The sequence below is a fragment of the Delphinapterus leucas genome, chromosome 21 (assembly GCF_059928025.1).
Source record: "Delphinapterus leucas isolate spDelLeu-1000000601 "Yukka" chromosome 21, BTC_Dleu_Yukka2, whole genome shotgun sequence".
NCBI lineage: Eukaryota > Metazoa > Chordata > Mammalia > Artiodactyla > Monodontidae > Delphinapterus > Delphinapterus leucas.
The window spans coordinates 22,057,401-22,076,595 of NC_143149.1; the positions used below are offsets into that span (position 1 = coordinate 22,057,401).

The following is a 19,195-nucleotide window of genomic DNA, read 5'->3' on the forward strand; positions in this document are numbered from 1 at the left end:
ACAAGGCACTTTTAGGCATGAAAATGAAGATGAGTCTCCGTTTCTACATTCACATACATAGAAGGAAGAGTGAACCACCACCATCACAGCTGCATTCTTGGAGTCTTCATGGGTCCAGCCGACTCGAGGAACTGATAAACAAGACTGTAAAAACATTCACAACCTTACAACCTGGGCTGCAACGCTTTACAACCATAACAAGGAAAAGCTGCCCGTCAGCACAGCTGTCCTTCCCCGTCCAGAGGTGTCCCACTTCAGGAAGCGAAGATACGCTGGCAAGTTGTCTTTGATGACCCTGGGAGATCCCACTGTGTGTGTAACTTAGCCCCAATGTCCGTGATCATTTCGGGAGAGACAGGCCATCAGGACCTCCCAGAGCCGACAGCCACGTGCTTTCTCCAGCACACCACATCCATTCGAGGGATTTAACATGTGGAAAACAGGAAGGACACCGAGGTTTTCACTCACTGTCCATTGAGAGGGAAGACCTAGCCAACGGCACTTCTGAAAAGTAAGCAAACACTTTTTTGGTTTATAAACATATATATACAAGCCATTTAATGTCCCAGTGACTACAAGTAACGCTTCTTTTAAAAAAAGCAAATTATATGCAAAGATCAAAACCACAAAACATTCTTTTAGCAGTTCAAGATTTACATCTTTAAGAAACATTGAGAGAGTAATGTTTTGCCACCATTAAAATTAAATCTTAGAGAGAAATAAACTCTACCTTGACTCTGAAATTGTTTTAATTTCTGGAGAACTACATAACTCCATTGTTTCTCACCAGCTCTCCTATAACAAGAATACTTTAAAAAAGCAAACAAACTCGCCCAAATGCTTCACATCTTCCAAGAAACACTGAAAGCTTATTGTTTAAAATCTGTCTTTAGATAGTCTAGCTTATTTATTGCACCTAATTTGCAAATGCTCCCCAGGACATAGCAGGGAATAAATATGAAACAGAAATGGAGCTGCCTCCCCATCCATGGACAGCTGCACCAGCGGCAGAAGGCTGGTCCTTTGGGGGCAAGTTGGGAAGGGGGCCACGTGTCATCATAACCAAGAGCTGTCTGAGGGTCAAACCTACAGGTCAGGCTGCATTCATATCTCCAACTAAGAAACCTGTCACTTTCCAAGGGGAGGGGGAAGGGTAAGCTGGGACGAAGTGAGAGAGTGGCATGGACATAGATACACTACCACACGTAAGGTAGATAGCTAGTGGGAAGCAGCCGCATAGCACAGGGAGATCAGCTCGGTGCTTTGTGTCTACCTAGAGGGGTGGGATGGGGAGGGTGGGAGGGAGACGCAAGAGGGAGGACATACGGGGATGTATGTACATGTATAGCTGATTCACTTTGTTATACAGCAAAAACTAACACATCATTGTAAAGCAATTATACTCCAATAAAGATGTTAAAAAAAAAAAAAGGACAGCTGCAAAACTCATTGGTGAGCCTATTCTTGGCTAGGTAAATGAATCATGGACACAAAAATATTAAAGTAATTCAGTTGAAAGAAAGCATACAACACACAAACTTGGGGGTAGAAAATGATTGTGGCCTTGAATTATCCACGTGCACAATCTCCTTTGCATGGAAAATTCCCTTTCTCCCTGCTCTTTGTCTGCTGTTGACCTGCTGTTATCAGTTCTGATTGGGTTTTTTTTCCCCACCTTTGTTTAGTACCGGTTGTAAGAATTATCAATTGAGTTTCAAGCTGTTTCCACTGGAAGAAAAAAAAAGCTGTTTTTCTTAATTAAAATGGTGACATTATGACCTTGCAAGTGAGAAAAAGAAAAAGAAACCGGTCACTTTCTCCAGTGTGTCACCTGTCTACTGCCGGTGAGCTATGAACAAGGAGAAGGCCCAAAGAAGGAGCAGGTCCTGAGGCTGTCTGTTGATTTCCTGGGACAGAACCGCCCCAAAAGGAGACAGACTGATTGGTAAAGAGGAGACTATTTTTCAGATGCTACAACCTCACTGCATGACCGTGCTGACAGGGACCTCGGGCGGGCACTTGCTTTAGTCAGAGAAGCGTCTTTGCCAGCAGGTGAGGACTTGCCTGGTGGGGTGAGCAACCCAGGTGCACCAGCAGGGGGCTTGCAAGCAGTGCCCCTGGCAGGAAAGCAGGGGTCAGCTGGGAGGAAAGAGGGGTGGGGGAGCGTTTGTGGTGTTTTAAAAGACATACTTATCACTGAATTACCATATTTCAAATTCTGACACGGGAATGCCTTAAGATCCTTATTACTGAAAACCATACAGAAGTCACTTGAGGCATTTTTCTTACGAACAGGGAACGATCTTGATACCTTCGGTCTGTTAATAGGGAAAGGACAGTACACCTTGTACCCTTCATAAACTGGAGGAGGAGGGTGGGACTTCCTAAAGCAAAATAAATTCATGACCTATATAAGATCAGTTTTGCTTCCCATGGTGTAGATTTACACTATTACATAATAGTTCTGATCACCTGATTTGTAACACAGGGAGTACTGTCTGTGTACCTGATGTCAGACATGCTTAGATAAATCCCAGTTCTGCCCAATGTCAGCATAAAATAAAAAATGTGACTGTCCCATAAATTATCATGTAACCCCCAGTGCTGCCCACCTAGGAGAGACATAAAAAATAAAGCAGTAGATTGCAGACTAGTCACAGCCAGTTTTAGGAACAAGAACTCCGTGGAACACCACTTAAGAGCATTTAAAAAGTCAAAACTTTTTAAAGTTCAAAAAAGAAAAAACCCAACCACAAAACTCTAGGAGCCAAGACACTCCAGACCTGCTTGATGCTAATTTACAAAGCCACAGAAGCTGGGAGGTCTCTTCCAACTGATCTGGATAATGCAAGTGAAAGAAGACTCTTTGCTTGCAGAGTCCAGGAGCTGTGCCCCCAAATCCAGGCAGTGGGGCATCCCTCTTCCTTCCTCCCTGAGGAAGACCTCACTTTAGTAAGGTCAGGCAAAAGAAAAATGAGGCAGTCATTTAGCTAAGCTCCAAAAACAAAAACAGAACAGTAAAAGACCCCAACCTTCTACAAATACACATGTAAAAATATTTTTAAACACCCCCAAGGACCAACCAATTTTGCCCAAGAAAAATCACAGGGTTTGGGGGTCCATCTGACAAGGAAAGTCCCAGGAGTCTCACAACAGTATGAACCAACAGACTTTTAATGCTTTAGTCCAATGTGGTTAAGAACAAATAATATCTGATATTTCAGAGTTGGCAAACAGCGAAAACGACATCTGAGAACTCGGTGAGGTTCTTCACCCCTATCCCTTTACGTACCCACACACCATAGGTAAGAACAACCAAGTCAAAGTCCGTGGGGGCTTGTAAGGTGCTGTTTACAACGTGGAGGTTGTAAATCACAGTCAAGATACAACCAAGCACTTCCTGAAGGTGCCGAGGATACACTTAATCTGCAAATCCAAACGTCCTGAGCACAGCATAAAAGATGACTCTCCAGGAAAAGAGATCCTAAAATCCTTTCGTGAAGAAAGAGACACAGGCAAACCAGCTTGGCAAGTTACAGCAAGTCTTGTAATTGAGCCCTCGGGTGACTCAGGGTAAGAGTGCTTAGAAAGTTCCCCCCAGCGCCAAGAGGTGGAGCTAAAAGTGTCCCCCTCCTGACTGTCCTGCCTGGCACCAGCCTGCCATGGCTGGTGACAGCGCACAGCAGCCGGTTGACTTTTCATAGCTGGTGTGTCGTCCTCTGCTGGGATATCTAAGTGGGGTCAGAAAAAGGAAATGCCTGTCTCTGTCATGAGCTGATCTGCCTTTATTATCTTTTCCTGAACTGCAGATGAACTGTGGAAGAAAATCAAACACACAGAGATAAAGTGTGAAGCCCACGTAGACACGGGGCAGCTGCAACAGGCGGGGAGGCCCTGGGTGGGCGGGAAAGACCACAGGAAGAGGGGGCCGGGGGGACTGACTTCCCACACCCGAGGGGAGAGGGGCTCCTCGTCACTGAGCCACCATCCTCCGGCCTGGCCAGTGCTCCCTGCAGGCCTGGGTCCTGTCCAGACCGTTTCCAGCACCATCCTGCTCGGACCCTCATTGCCACCACGCGGGTGCCAAACAGACCGCACACCCATCTCCTCTGAGTGTGAACCCAGTTCTGTGATCTAAGCCTGGCTGGCTTGCCTGCTTGAAGAAAAAAAGTGACTAGGATCCTTTCTTTTCGAAAACTGTGCCTGATGGCAGTTCAGCTTTTCTCTGGGCTTCCATCTCCATCCTGGGGTGATGCAGCTCGGCTCCTCTGCACCCACTCAGCCCGGCTCCATCCCAGGCCGTCACTAATAGTAGGGCCCAAGCTTCTCGTATCCTAAATAACTAGGCCACTCCGGAAACAGACCATAGGAACACCGAGGGCTTCCAAACTGGTCAAAAGCTATTCCAAAATCTGGTCCATTTGGTGGCTGGGCTGTTCCCTGGGCGGATTTCAACTCTGCCCGGATGATCCTATAGTTTTTGCCTTTATTGCTGTCCCAGTACGTCTGTCCATTGCACTCATAGCACACGGCAAACTCCATCCTCTCATAAGACTGAATTTTTTCAGGCAAGCTGATTTCAAAGGAGAACGTGTCCTTGTCTGAACCTGCGTACGTGTCCTTCACGTACCAACAGGGAAAGTCTGTGAAGCTTTTCCAGGTGTCGAATGTCATTCTGACTTTCACCATCTTCTCAAATGCGAGGTTCTGCACCTTCACCGTGCCTGCAATGGCTCTGTCCTTCAAGACGCAGTTCTCCAGGCAGACGTGGTCGGTCCGAAGCCGATTTCTGAAGTCTAGGTAGTCTACAGAGGGCTGCGAGAAATCCAGCACAAAGCTCTCGCTCTCCGCTGTTGTCAGACTCACAATGCTGTCCAGGAGCTCGGTGATGTTCAGTGGAATATCTAACGGGTCATCAAACTCGGAGAACACTTTGACCATTGTCAGGGCCAGCCCTTGGTTGTCTGCAAAGGACACCCGCTTCTTCACCTTCTTCTCCTGGACGGTCGGGGCCACCGTCCCACTGGCTTCATTCTTGCCGCTCAGCTGAATACAAGGCCTCAGGGGTTTGCTTGACTTCTGGGAGATCTGGAAGGCAAACCGCTCTCTGCGCAAGGAGGGGGCCATGCAGCTGTACCTGCACTCAATGTCCACAGCCATCACGGGGCTACAGCAGGCTACAACCCTGGCCAAGGGGAAGGAAAGAAACAGCAAGGAGGTCAGACAGATGTTCAGGCTCATCCCCCCCGACAGGGACCAGCGAACTACGTTTGCCTTCATCTTTGCCCACATGGCTACAGCTCAATATTACCTCAAGTGTGGTCCAGTGTGACCTTGGTTTCAGGGGAGATTAAGAGTGCAAAGTGGGGGGCGGGGGGAAGAGGCCCAAGGTTAAAACAAACACAGAAGTATGGAACCACTGGTTTTAAAACTAGTTCATGGGTTTCCCTGTCAGGGCTTGTTGGGGCCGTCAGTATACTGATGGGCCATGGAGAATAATGAAAACAGCGTGCTGTTTGCCGAATTTCCTAAACTTATCCCAAACAAGGAAAGTCTTTTTTTTTTTTGGTGGAGCACCTTGCTGAATGCAGTTTGGTAAATACTGCTTTCCTCCGATAAAAAGAAATTAATTCCTCCCACAAATATTGATTGGTGTTTGCTGTGTGCCAGGCATGGTGCCAGAGACTGGGAATCAGGAGTGAAGACAGACCCACACTTGCTTTCATTCAATGTACAGTAGATTTTTATATTCTAGTATATCTTACTTTTAAAAAGTGCCAGCAATTTAGTATTTTTAAATCTTTCGTATCAGTGAAGAATTGTGTTTTTCTACAGTGAAAGTAGCCTCTATAAGAATAAAAAGCAAAGAGAATCATGCTAAAGATTAAATTAAATCTGACTTCATAAAAACAATGTTTTTCTATAAGTGAAAAAAATAAGTAAAACCAAAAAACCGAAGACTGGGAAAACATTTTCCAAAAAGCACGGCAGCAAAGTTTTAATAATTTTATAAAGAGTTCTTATAAAACAATAACAAAGTCAAATATTCCATGTAGAAAAATGAGCAAGGAGCATGAATAGACAATTCATGAGAGAAATTTAAAAGTGGCTCATAAATATGCAAAGTGTCCAGCATTACAAGTAACTTAAGAAATTTAGATTAGAAGACAATGCCTGTTTTTACCTAGTGAGTTAGGAAAGAATTTTAAAAGATGATACAAATATCTGTATTAGTCTTAATGGGCACAACCTTTCTAAATCATCATTTTCGGTTCTAATATCACATACAGGTATTAATCTTGGAAATAATTAAAAATGCGCGAAGGTTAATGTACTAAAATGTTCAATGCAACATTATGGAGGGAAAAGGGGTGAGAAAGTAAACTAAATGACCAATAACAGGTATCCAATTAAATCAAGTGCACCATGTCCATGTGATACAATTTAATATCATCATTAAAACCATTATGTGGAAAAAGATTTAAATGGCATAAAAATTTATAATATATAATTAATGTAGAAAATGGAGAAGATAAATTGTACATAGAGACTAGACTTGTAGGGAAAAATATTACGTATATGCACAGAAAAAAGACTAGTGATATAATTAAAACTGTCAGAATTTTCCAGGTGATGGGATTTCAGGAAATTTGTTTTCCTGCTTTGTACTTTCTAATATTTTCTAAAATAATAGACCTTCTCTAATCAAGAAAACAAAATGAATCTAATAAAACACCTCAAATATCTTAAGATTCTTGTAGGGCCCAAAACCCACCCAACGCTATTGCCTCACTAAAGCCAAGCCATTTTTATTCTAATTACCATGGCAAATTGATATTCTGATTTGACAGTTCCAATGGGCTAATTGAAGAAGTCGGCGATGAAACCAGGATTAAAGTCTCTAGCCTGAGAATCACAGAACACAGATCTGGATTAGTTGCGAAACACATCTCCCCTCACTACGGCAGAGGTGTCGGTGTGTGGTGGTGTGCTGGGGTACCAGCTCTCAGGCCTCCCGATCCCTACCCCCCCAGCCCCGCCCCGGGAGGTGCTGTGGGGTGATGGTGGTAGTTCAGGAGAAGGACAGGCAAAATGCCGCTCATCATCTGACAAGAGTGGGGACCACTGGTCCAACAAATAGTATCAGTCCAATAAATAATATCTCATTTTCAACTTCTGATTTCGTTTAATCAAATGTATTTTAAAAATGAGAAAGGATGAAGACGTATTGGGCTTGATCCCATTTTCAAAAACCACCACCAAAAAACCCAGCACTTCCCCAGGATGCAGGAATCACTTAGTGGTGACCAAGTGGGGAAACACAGACATTTAGAGACAAAACAATAATAATACAAATACCTGTATTAGTCTGAAAAGGCCCAACCTTTCTAAATGTTCTTATCTTAATTTATAGCCATAATGTAGTTATCTAAACATGCATTTTAAAGGATATCTTATCCTTTAAATAAGGATATTTAAATATCCTTTAAACATCTTATCCTTTAAATATCCTTAAATAGCCTTATAGTTTCTCCTCTAACAAAGTTAAACAAGTAAAAATTTTAGGAGCAAATTGGCTATTATCTTTTCTTTCATTTTTTAAATTTATCTATTCTTTTATTTATTTATTTTTGGCTGCGTTGGGTCTTCGTTGCTGCGCGCGGGCTTTCTCTAGTTGCCCCGAGCGGGGGCTACTCTTCGTTGTGGTGCGTGGGCTTCTCATTTCTCTTGTTGCAGAGCATGGGCTATAGGTGCGTGTGCTTCAGTAGTTGTGGCACATGGGCCCAGTAGTTGTGGTTCACGGGCTCTAGAGCGCAGGCTCAGTAGTTGTGGTGCACGGGCCCAGTTGCTCCGCGGCATGTGGGATCTTCCCGGACCAGCGCTCAAACCCGTGTCCCCTGCGTTGGCAGGTGGATTCTTAACCACTGCGCCACGAAGGAAGTCCCTATTATCTTTTCTTATACCCATTCAATTGTTCTGGAAAGGAAAGTTCTGACTGAATTGGGCAAGACAGCTTTTTTAAAAAAAGTCAGAGGGTTCAACGTAAAAAAACAAAACAAAAATCCTATACTTACAAAGTACTTGAATTTTTCTTTTCCCCTGTTCATTGCAAAACTTTGTTAGAATGCACTGGAATCACATGTTCAGTTCTACTTTTAATACAGGTAGTTTTTGCTTTTTAAATTAAATGTTAATTAAAAATAACCAAACAGCAGGCAAAGCCTTGCATCCCAGCCCCCCCAACTCTGCCCACCCCTGACAACCTGGGTGTGAACTGAGGAAGGAGGGGTTCCTCCTCTGTTGTAGCCGCTTCCTCCCTGCCTGAGTCAGCACAAGGTCAACTGCAAGCTCTCTATGAGTGTCCCGCAGGCCTGCAAACCATCCTCAAGCATGCTTTCCAGAACCACCTTAAAACAGCTCATTAGAAAATGACTGGGAAACTCTCAAGCTATTGTGGAAACAATTCTAAAACAAGGAGATCAGGCAAAGAATCTGCACACTTGCAGTGGACTGCAGTCACTCTCAAGGTCTAATCCTGCAGGTTAGAAAGGCTTAGTTGAAGGCCTTGGTAAAGTTTCAGTGTTTGGACCCAGCAGTATAAACATGCCCCTGAGATCCCTTTTATCACCAAGCTTTAAGAACTGGGGGCGAGGAGGTGAAGCTGGAGTCGGAGCCAGAGGTAATTAAACAATTCCACTGGCACTTTCTGGAGCCGAATTGGTTTTGCAGCATTCTCCACGGAGGGCAAAAGGAAGGTGAACCACCTGGCGGCCCAGGCATTCTTCCCAGGCTCCTGCTCCAGGCCCATTGCACAAGCACCCCTACCCAGAATCCCTTCACTTTTTTGGTGTCACCAGCACTGGAGGGGAGGTCACTAACCCCGGTGGCTTCAGTAGAGGGTGCAATCTGACTCTTGGCTCCCTTGCCTATCCTCACAGGTAGATTCCAGCTTTTATTAACCAGATTGGTCTCCAAGAACTGGTGCACCGAAGTGCTGGTTTGGTGTAAGCCTTCCTGATCACCTGCCCAGAAATTCCCGCACGGACCGTGACAGGGATGACCAACACCCAGACGTACTCCTAGCCACGGAGACATGCAAGGTAATAGTTTCCTAAATCCCTGAAAGGAAGGCACCTGGACAAGTGTTTTGTCCTCAAATGGCATGAAAATTATCAGTTCCAACACAGGACGCATCAGGCTGTACCTCAGGGCCCCTCTTATGACAGACTCTTAGGCCGCTCTGCCTTTCTCATGCCCAAGCCAGGGAATGTGAGTCACCAAGGTTGGTCTGGAGAAAAACCAGAATGAGATGTGGACACACAGTTGAACCAGCACAGCATGACATGGGACCTGGATACCAGTTTGTTGCAGGACAGGGTCATGAGAATGTGAGTAGCTATTACTCAGACCAGAACGGATTCTCAAAACCTTTGCTTCCAAATAGATGCCTAGGAGATCAATTTTGCCCCATGAGAGACTGGACATGCACCAAGGGTAGATTTCAGTGTTTCTGGTCAAAAGGGGGCAAACCCTAACGCGCCATGCAAAGACAGAACATGGATAGTTTTGCATAAATGCTTTCTGTGTTCCTCTAGTGACAAACAACAGACCCTCTCAGCCAGGGTTAGATATTGTGGTGATTCTTCTCTAAAAACTATTGACTTGTACAGAAAATAACCCCACGACCTTCACAGTTTCAGGCGGCTGAGCTACTGACTCTCTGGCTGTGCCTTTTATAGGAAGCAAATCTTTCTTTTGTATTGAGGCCAACACATTGCCTCCTCCATTCTCTTGTACTCAGATAAGAAAAGACAGAAAAATCAGACGCACCAAGAACCCAATAGGAACACTGAAACAGCATTAAGTAAGCATTCGCAACCAGGTTACCAGGTATAATTTTTTAAAAGACGTGGCCACTTACCCCTTCGACATTTCTTTATTCCCTCCCAAAAGGCTTGGCTGCCACAGTATGAGTAAAATTGGCATCTTTCCCTTGGTACTCAGACCATGGGGCCCTTATTCACAGCCCTAGAAGCCACTTGGACTCCTCTATTCTGTCACCATCATCCAAAGCATCTTTGAGATAAATATCTGTGGATGAGGCGGCATATTATAGGAAAGAGATAAGTTAAAACGGCAGTGTCTGCCATCTAAAAATGTTCAGTGTGAAACACAGTGCACTGGCCTAGGAATACCTGCACATGGCTGTGCCACTTGGGGCAAGTCACTCAACCTCTCTGGGCTTGAGCTTTCTCCTCTGAGATCCCTTCCAGCTCTGACATTCCTGGTTGCTAATACTGCCTGATGGTTCTCTTCTCCCTAACTTTTCCCTAAATACCTCAACTTCACTTTTGTAGTCAGTCCTCCAGCTGTCTTCACTTTAGTCTTGGCTCCTGGATAACCCTGCCAAGTGAACTATTTCCTCTTCTCTGCACCCCAGCCCCCAAAGCCCTAACACTCTCTTCTCCTGGACCCTGGGTCTCCCAAGGAGGCCTGACCACGCAGACCACAGGCTCCAACATCTTCTAGCAACCCTCCAAGTCCTCAAATCTGTCCTCAACTTTCTCCTCCTCTGCGGGAAACAATACCAGGACAGAGCCCAAATCTTCTAGTATGTTCTGGGCCCCCTACCCCCTCTTTTGCACTGAGTCCCTTCCACACCCCTTTCTCTGGATTCAAAAGGGTGGCAGGAACAGGACACAGGCCAGAGCGTCCTGCCCTCTGTGTCCTGGTCCCGTCAGGCCTGGGCTGCACCCCGCCCCCAACCCTTCCCCGAGGTCCTTCGCCTGTCCGGAACCCACCTGTTGGGCCGCGGGGAAGCCCCCTTTCCAGCTGGCTCGCTGCATCGGAACGCCCGGAGGGAGGTGGCAGGGGAGGCTGCCGCCACCAGACTACGTGAGCCTCGGTGTGTCCGGGAGGCAGGCCTTGGGCTGGGTTCCCGGAGTTGTGACCGGCAGGGGGAGGAAGACGACGAGGAGGAGGAGCCCTAGTTATCACACCAGGGCGGGGCAGCAGGGCCACCCGAGGCGGAGCGGCGCCACGAGAGCGTCCCCGCGCGGCCACCTCGCCCCCGCTGGCCCGGGACAGCCCGTCTGGGGACCGGGAACCGGAGGTGGCTCTGCTCCGGGAGGCCCCGGCCGCCGCAACGTCCTGTGTCCCGTCGCCCTCGGCGGCCTGAGAGATCACCAAGTGTGTTTCCCTACGTTGTACCGGGAAATCGAGGCCGGGGGAGAGACGAAGCGACTTTCCCTTGTGCTGAGACCCCATCGCTCAACTCCGGGGACACTCTCTAGAAGTGTCGGGTCCCAGGTGGAAAAGCCTTGTGTCAGGTTCGAACTCGTCACAATAGGGATTAAGAGTATCTGAAGTCCCAGCCCCCAGCCCCCGGGCCGCCCGTCGCGGCCGGGACCCCCACCTCGGTGCATCACGTGGGTCCGGCCAGGCTCCATCCCACCTCTGGTCCCTGGATTGCCCTCCCCACGTGGAAGCAACAGCCTCCTTGAGCCCTTCTAAAGTGTCCCACTCCCAGAGTGTAATTGCAAGTTGGACGGAGAAAGTGTAGGTGGCACGACCAAAGAGGGCCCCCGCTACGCGCCCTCGCCGCCGTCTCCGCGGCCGGGCAGCCGGCCTTGCGGGCTTGGGAGGGACGTACCTGGTACAGCTCATAAGCCCCGAGGTGCGGAGGCGCCAGCCCGCGGCAGCATCCGCGCCGGGGTGGCAGGGGCAGCGGCGGCGACGGCAGGAGCGGGGGCCGGGGCTCAGGTCGGCACCCTTCGCGGGCAGCCGCATCCGTCCGTGCGCGAGAGCTGCCCGCCCGCCTCCTCCCTGCGGCCCCTCACACGGGACTCGATCTCCCAGCCGCCGCACGGCTCCCTTTAACTTTGCGACCACTTCTCTCCACTCGGGATGTTATCCTAGACCCCCTTTCACGTGAACGCCCCCCACAGCCAATGGGCGCGCCCGGGACGCGCGCCGTCGACCAATGGCCGTGGAGCCGCGGTCCTCCAGAGCATCGCCGCGCCACGTGATCGGCTGCGCGCCCGGAGTGATAGGGCTGGCGTCCAGGGCCTGCGAAGAGGGCGGTGGGTCATAATTTCATCAGAAGCCCGAGGACCGGCGCCAGGGGGCAGAGGCACTTTCCTACAGCCTAGCATCCCGTTACAGCAAGAGGGCTGGACGCCGGCGGCTGGCAGAGTTCCCTCTCCCTAGGCAAAGTCCTAGCCGGGCAAAGTCATTCTACACCTGCGGACCTGGTTGCAGTTGCATTCAGCCGTCCCGCCCGCCCCGCCTTTGTCTTACACTTCAGCTACCGGGGGTTCGCAGATGACAGTTACTTCCCCCATCACACGTGGAGCCCAGAGGAGCCCCAAGAGAATGCCAAATGCGTTCCCCTCCGTTTTAGGTGGAGCCTTTTCGGGATCAGTATCCCCAGCTCCAGCGATAGTGTCGAAAGTAAGTAATTACTGAACGCTTGCTTTGTGCCCATCACGGTCCAGGTGTTACTGTGAAAGGAGTACAGTAAAATCCTTTTTATGAAGTTGTTACTGGGGCAAAGGACCAATACCCATCTCACAGAACACCGCGTGTATAGTTGAGGGTTTCTCAGGTAGGTATATTTTCGAGGAAACTACCTGAATTGAATCTGTATGAACAGATTCAGCCTGTACCACAGGGCCTCGGTGATCTCTGTGCTATGCCTTGAGATCTGTAGAGAATGAGGAGCTTAGAAGAGAGCTTAGAAGCCCCTCCTCCCATATGAGATCAATTTAAATATGCATGTATTAGCCATATGTATCATCTCCTTGGTGACCAGCTCTGCGCTAGCCACTTTAGGGATGAGAATCCCAGTTTTCCAGTTTTAATGAATTTTGGAAATTAATATAGGATTGCCAGCTTTCTAAGGTGCCAAGTAAAGACACTAAAACAAACAAATCCTACCATCTTCTGTTACCATCTTTTATTTTTAAAAGAAGTACTCTTTAACAGCAATAACAATAAAATGCAGGAAGGGCATAATCTCAGAGTAGAGGCTAGTCCTTCACATTGCATATGTTTAGCTTTATGAAAATTCATTACATTGACTATGGCATATGGGAATTTCTGCTGTAAGAGATTTTAAAGCAGCTTCTAATTTTACTAGGAATGTAAGACAAAAACGCTAGTCCACTACAATAATCCAGTTGAAGCCTTCAGCTGCATAGAGAGCTTCCCCAGACTCAGTCTTCCTGTCTGAAGGGTGATCATTAGTCCTCTTCCTTCTCTTTCAATGGACAAATCTGATAAAGGACCACCTGTGAAATTAGCTATTGGTAGGCGATTGGCAAATAAAGTTTCTGTGCAATATTCCCTTTGCCAACTCTAAACCCCCTTTTATTAGCTGATGAGTGGGTTGAAGATTTATGATGCCAAGTGCTGGCTACGTTTCTCAAGTGGAGGGGCATGCTGGAGGAGTGGGCAGAGATAAAAAGCCAACAGGTATTGCAAAATGTATGCAGGCAAAGGGCGATCTGAACCAAACTGGGAAGGAGTTGGGACAAGTAAATACAATTTTATAGTGTTAGGTTTTGGAAGCATCTTCCTTACATAGATCTAGGAAATCATCCCTGTGGTTTAGGTGACTATTTCAGTCCGGGAGAGTGGGGCTAAACTTAGTTGTGGCACACCCCAGTCTTGGTAGGTAGGAGTGTAGCGTCTATGAGTTTACAAAGAGCGCAGTCTTTGCGATCAGGATAGAGCTGGGATGCAAGCTCTGGAGAACTGTTCCAGTAGAATTCACAGCAGTCCCGAGTTCCAGAACCTGAGAGCTGGACTGGCCCTTAGACACAGCCTTGCTTCACCCTTTCATGTTATAGCCACAAAGAGGGAAACTGAAAATGGAAAATTTCAACCTGTTAGTCAATGCATACCAAGTTCCTTTTCTAATATCTGGCTTTGAACTGTAGCCTTAATTTCATTTAATAAGCCAACCCTCCTCCCCGCAAAAACCAGGAAGCCTAACAGTGGCTAAGCATAGCTAATGATCATTTTACCATAAGCTGTTGTTTTTCATGGCTGTTAGTAGCACTGTCTTCTTCTTGCACTTGGGCTCATCTGTGACTTTTTCAGTTCTCTCTTACACATTTGTTCATTCATTCAACAGCACACTATTAACTACCGTAAACCTGGGTGCTGGAAATGGAAAAATGAGTGAAATATTATCTTACTCTCGAGAAGCTCTTAAGCTAATATATAATGATGTGGGATGAATGTGTGAAAGGCAAATCTCTCTTAGGGGAGCTAAGAGGAAGACTGTGCATGTCTGGCAGTGGGGCAGGGGAGGGGAAAGTCTGAGAAGGCTGACCTTTGAGAAGTGACCGTTGAGCAGGATCCTGAAGGGGGAGTTAGAGTTTAGGGGTAATGGGAAGAGAGCATGGCAGGAATTGGAAATGGCACAGAGTTCTATACGTTCCCCCAAAGAATTTCCACGCCATTGATTAAGAATTAGATCCTCTTTCTGGCTTAAACATTGGACGCTGCTTCCTTCTGCATGTGTAAACAGCAGCTTTTTTGCTCATCCAGAAAGTTTGAAAATATATTGTTAATGCCTTATCTCCTCCTCAACTGAAAACATTTCAAAAACAGCTCAAATCATGCAAGATTCTGGAAGAGAAATCTTTTTCTTTCTTTTTTTCTTCTTCAAATTCTAACATTGCTTCTCTTTGAATGAAAGTGATTGCAAAGTGAATCTAAATAAAAATAACCAGCATCAAGTCAGAACTAAAGAAGAGAACATTCTTTTGCTAGATCAGAATAGAAAGTGGGGAAGACTGTTTCCAAACTGCTTAAATCCATTTATATTTAGACGAGTGGAGTTGTTTGCACCTGTCAGAGCTGCAGACGTGCTCTGGGTGCATCATGTTACCTGGGGCCCTCTGCTCCTCTTTCAGACTTGACTGAAAGGGACTTGCTAGGTCATGTTTTATGGGACAGGCAGAGGAATACGAGCCAAGGGATTCTGTAAGCCTCTGTCTATGGAGAATATGTCCTTAGCATGGGGAGAAGAGCTTGAGTAATTTACATGTCAAAGCTCCTAGAGCCCATCAGTGATTTACACGGTTGAGGGCTTCTGAGTTTCTATATGATGCTGATGTAGGGACCACTCCTTTAAAAGTTACATATACCGAGCAGCTTTTATTCCCTAGCTTTATATCTTGTGCAGTGCTTTGTATGATCCAGATATATCTTTAATTTGTATTGTGTATTATTCTTATGAATATAAAACGAATACAAGATCACTGTAGACACTGTATTTTGTGGAAAATACAGAAAAATATAGAGGTGAAAACAGAATCAGTACCACCCAGCCATAACTACCAATGTAACTCACTGTCTTTTCTTTCAGTATTTATTCTGTGCATAGTAGTATAGGATCATAGTATTGATATATATAAAATTTAATATCTTAACTTTTTAATCATGACTGCTCATTTTGAGTGTATTAGTATTATTATAATTTTTCTGACATGCTTTTTAATGACTGCATAATATTCCTTCATATAAAGAGACTATAATTTATTTTCTTATTGTGGGATACTTAGATTTTTTTCCAAATTTTCTCTATTGTAAATAAACTTTGATAAGAATCTTCACATTTAAATCTTTGTCCACAGCCCTGATTATTTCTTATAAGTCTGTTTCCGACAGGGTACAGACGTTCTTCAGACTCTTGATTTGTATTGTCAGATCATTTTTAGGAAGATCAGTATTGACTTTTTATTCACTACTGGAGCAGTTTAAGAGTTAAGTAATCCTAATTAGGTCTTGGTTTGTGGACTTTGGACAAATTATACCTCATCTTACAAAAAAGCCATATGAGAATTTTCACTAATGAATCACATACTCTGTGCCTGGGTGAAAATAGCTACACACTTGTAGCTTTGAGTCTCAAAATACACAGGCAATTTGTGTTATGAATGGGGACTTCATAACCCATATTATTAACTTAAATGATATGAAGTGGTGGCTGGTCAGAGAGAAAGGCAGAGGCTGAGAACATGGGGTACCACTTTGCCACAGGCTTAAAAGGAATTAGGCAGAACCCAGTATGTATTTATATTCTTTGCTGATTCATCCCCTGTTTGTGACTGGTGTGATCATAAATTATATTTGAACATATAACTATATACATGTGATGCAACCTGTACCGTCCGGAATATCATGACAAGTGGCATGCGCTTTTGTGAGAATGACATGTCAAGCTGCTTCGAGGGTTACGACAGGCCGCTTGGCCTTGTGTGCCTTGGGTCTTCGGCCTGTTCGGCTGCACGCCTCCGCCTCAGATACTGCAAGCACTTGGGGCTTTTGTGTAGATAATTGTATTTTGGCTGGTTCCATCCTGATCTTTACAAAACTGCCTGCATTGTCCTCTTAGAAACAGGCAATGATATAATTTGTATAAAGAAAACAGTGACTCACTAGAGGGATGAGGAAAGAAGACTATTTAGGTACAATAATTTCTAAATGTACACACTATGTTTTCCCACAACTTTACATTCTTATCACTCCTCTTTTTGTTTGAAATTTAGAGTCAGAAGCTGAACTGACTTCATGGTTTTCCTTCTGATCATTTGATATCCTCTAGAGAATTACAACTTAAAGACTGCATTCTTCCTTCTCGAAACTCATGGTAACGATCTCTCCACACAGAGCCACAGGCTGTCGGGGCAGTTAAAGCTAGGAAGTCACCACATGTTGAGAATATTCTGTCTCTGCCCTCTGCCTTGCGTGCGTTCCCAAGGAGGCACAAATCTCAGGGAGCAGTGGGAGAGCCATCGTCTAACGTTGTTAGTTCACCTACTGCATAATAAAATGCAGGGGACAATAGTGCATTTGTTGTAAAGGCTACTCAAGCTTGTTATAAAATTACACTTCACCAAAAACAACAACCTGATAACTATTTGTATGTCTTACTTGGCAAGCAGCCAGGACCATAAAATATACAAAGCCAAACTTTGACATCTAAGCCTTGGAAATTGATATGACCATATAGTAAACCTTAGCAAAGATATCTGGCATGATTCCTATTTTCTTCTGTTAACACTTTGGTCGTCTTCAAATGCAGAGCCCCTAATAAGTAGGGTCTGTTGTCTCCTATTTTTCTTATTAATCCAAAAGGTGTAATAACTTAAGCTTTCTTCCCTGATTTTGACCCTGGGTCTTTTTCCTTCCTTCTTTCTTTCTTTTTTGGTATTACTTTTTAGTTTGTAAAAATCTAGAAATTTATCTCTCCTAAGATTAGTCAAGAAGCATTTCTCTTTCTTATAAAGCAGCATTATCCATCAACTTTCAGGAACAATCCAAAGTCATAGGTGATGAGAAGAAGGAACATATTACAAAATATAAGAGAAGGTTTCTGTTTTAACTTCCTGTAAAGATTCCTAGGAAGACACATAAAAATATAAAAACTCATATAACTCTCATGCCCTAGACACAGTAAAATGTAGTTGGTTAAGAGCTCGGTCATCTGGCGGTCCTGGATTTGAATACTGACTCTGCCACAATGAGCCGTGGACCTTGGAAAAATTACTACCCAACTTCGTGCTTCTGTTTTCCCATCTGTAAAATGGGAATACTAATGCCTGCCTGGCAGGGTTACTCGGAAGATTTCCCAGAACACTTTCTGTGTAACCAGGATGACTCGTTGCGCAAAACCCAAGTGCAATGAAAGTCACATTTCTGGATTATTCTAAATACAGTAAAATCTGGATCTGAACCCTCTACTTACCAAGTCCAGTAAGAAGCTTAAATATCAGTTGTTGTGTGCAGCTCCTCAAAACTGGGAACAGGCCCTTTGTTCTTAGGCTCTGTGGTCACTGCCTGCTCCTTTTGCAGCCCACCTGCTGTGGAGGTCACATCCTCACCACCCACCCACTGCAGCTGCTGTTCAGGCAGGCTTCGGTGAGGCCCCCTTGCAGGCCTGGCGTGAAGGTCCTGCACTCCCGGATCTCAGCTTTTTCCCTGTGAGCAGGATGTCAGCTTCCATCACCTGTGGAAACTTCAGATCCCACAGATCCCAGGCTCTGGGATTCACCTCCTCTTCAGGGTGGATCTTTCTGCAAACCCATAGAAGCACCAGGCACTATGCTCTCCCAGTCTTAGACAGTTCTGAACCCTTTCTGTAGGAGCCAGAATTCCCAAACAAAGGTTGTATGGGGGCTATTTCTGCAGATGCTCCTGAAACTCGAAGGAACTGTTAGCACCTTGTTAGAGCTAAGAGTCAAGACTTTAGGGAAAAAAAGACCTACCCTTTTCTCTGGTGTAAGGTGTTGGGATATGTGAGAATAAGGCACAAACGTATATGCTGACATATTTGTAAACTACCAAGCACATGGTAGATATTCCAAAGACATCACTGGTTTGCCAAATACTCCCTCATTTGAGGGTAGGTGAACAGAAACAACTAAGATATAGCTTAGGAAAAGGGGAAAGGGATATCCCTAAAGACTTGGGAAAGGAGCAGACCTCTGAAACAGGCTTACTACAGGAAACAAAAGAAAAATTTAAGGTATCTTTGTTACAAAAAAGACATGGTCTTTGTAAATTACATAAAAAACTCAGATAAAAAGTTACAAGCTGATTTTTTTTTTTAAATGTGCATTTATCCTGTATGGTTCATTGCTTTCTTAGATAGTTCTGCCATATAATAATTTTTGTAGTAAACCCTTAGTAAAGTATAGCATACACTTTGAAAAGTCAACAAATTTTAAGTGTATAGATTAATGAATTCTCATTATATCCATCCACTAGCGCCACAGAAACCCCTTTTATTCCCAATTCTTGTCACTCTTCCCCACAGGGGTAAGAATTATACTGACTTCTAACACCATAGCAAGATGGTTTCTTACAAAGCTAAACATACTTTTATCATGCAATCCAGCAATCATGCTTCTTGGTATTTACCAAAGAAATTGAAAGTTGAAAAATTATGTCCACACAGAAACCTGCACACGATTTTTATAGCAGCTTTATTCATAATTGCCCAAACTTGGACACAACCAACATGTCCTGTAGTAGGTAAGCAGGTAAATAAACTATGGTACATCCAGGTAATGGAATATTATTCAGCACTTAAAAGAAATGAGCTGTCAAGCCATGAAAAGACATAGTGGAAACTCAAATGCATGTTACTAGTGAAAGAAGCCAATCTGAAAAGGCT

General features: G+C 45.1%; 1 protein-coding gene and 1 long non-coding RNA gene across 7 annotated transcripts in view; one reads left to right on the forward strand and one right to left on the reverse strand.

The window, feature by feature from the left end:
* Window positions 1-292: 292 nt before the first annotated feature.
* On the reverse strand, window positions 293-11,805 carry PPP1R3B (protein phosphatase 1 regulatory subunit 3B). 6 transcript variants are annotated; one of them, XR_016391158.1, is made up of 2 exons: window positions 10,803-10,893; window positions 293-504 (listed from the first exon to the last, which is right to left on the reverse strand). XR_016391158.1 is itself a non-coding variant. In XM_022571128.2 (2 exons), the coding sequence occupies exons 1-2, from the start codon at window positions 11,788-11,790 to the stop codon at window positions 4,306-4,308; spliced, it is 1,017 nt and encodes a 338-aa protein (XP_022426836.1). In that variant the 5' UTR covers window positions 11,791-11,805; the 3' UTR covers window positions 3,159-4,305. The 6 variants fall into 6 exon arrangements, 4 of the variants coding, with proteins under 4 accessions (XP_022426836.1, XP_022426837.1, XP_089759822.1 ...); XR_016391159.1 differs by lacking the exon at window positions 10,803-10,893 and adding an exon at window positions 9,923-10,783; XM_022571128.2 differs by lacking the exons at window positions 293-504; window positions 10,803-10,893 and adding exons at window positions 3,159-5,185; window positions 11,654-11,805.
* LOC115803223 (uncharacterized) overlaps window positions 3,480-19,195 on the forward strand; it is a 116,136-nt gene continuing 100,420 nt past the window's right edge. Inside the window, exon 1 of the long non-coding RNA XR_016391160.1 lies at window positions 3,480-9,101. This is a non-coding gene — a long non-coding RNA (uncharacterized LOC115803223). The remainder of the gene's footprint in view (window positions 9,102-19,195) is intronic.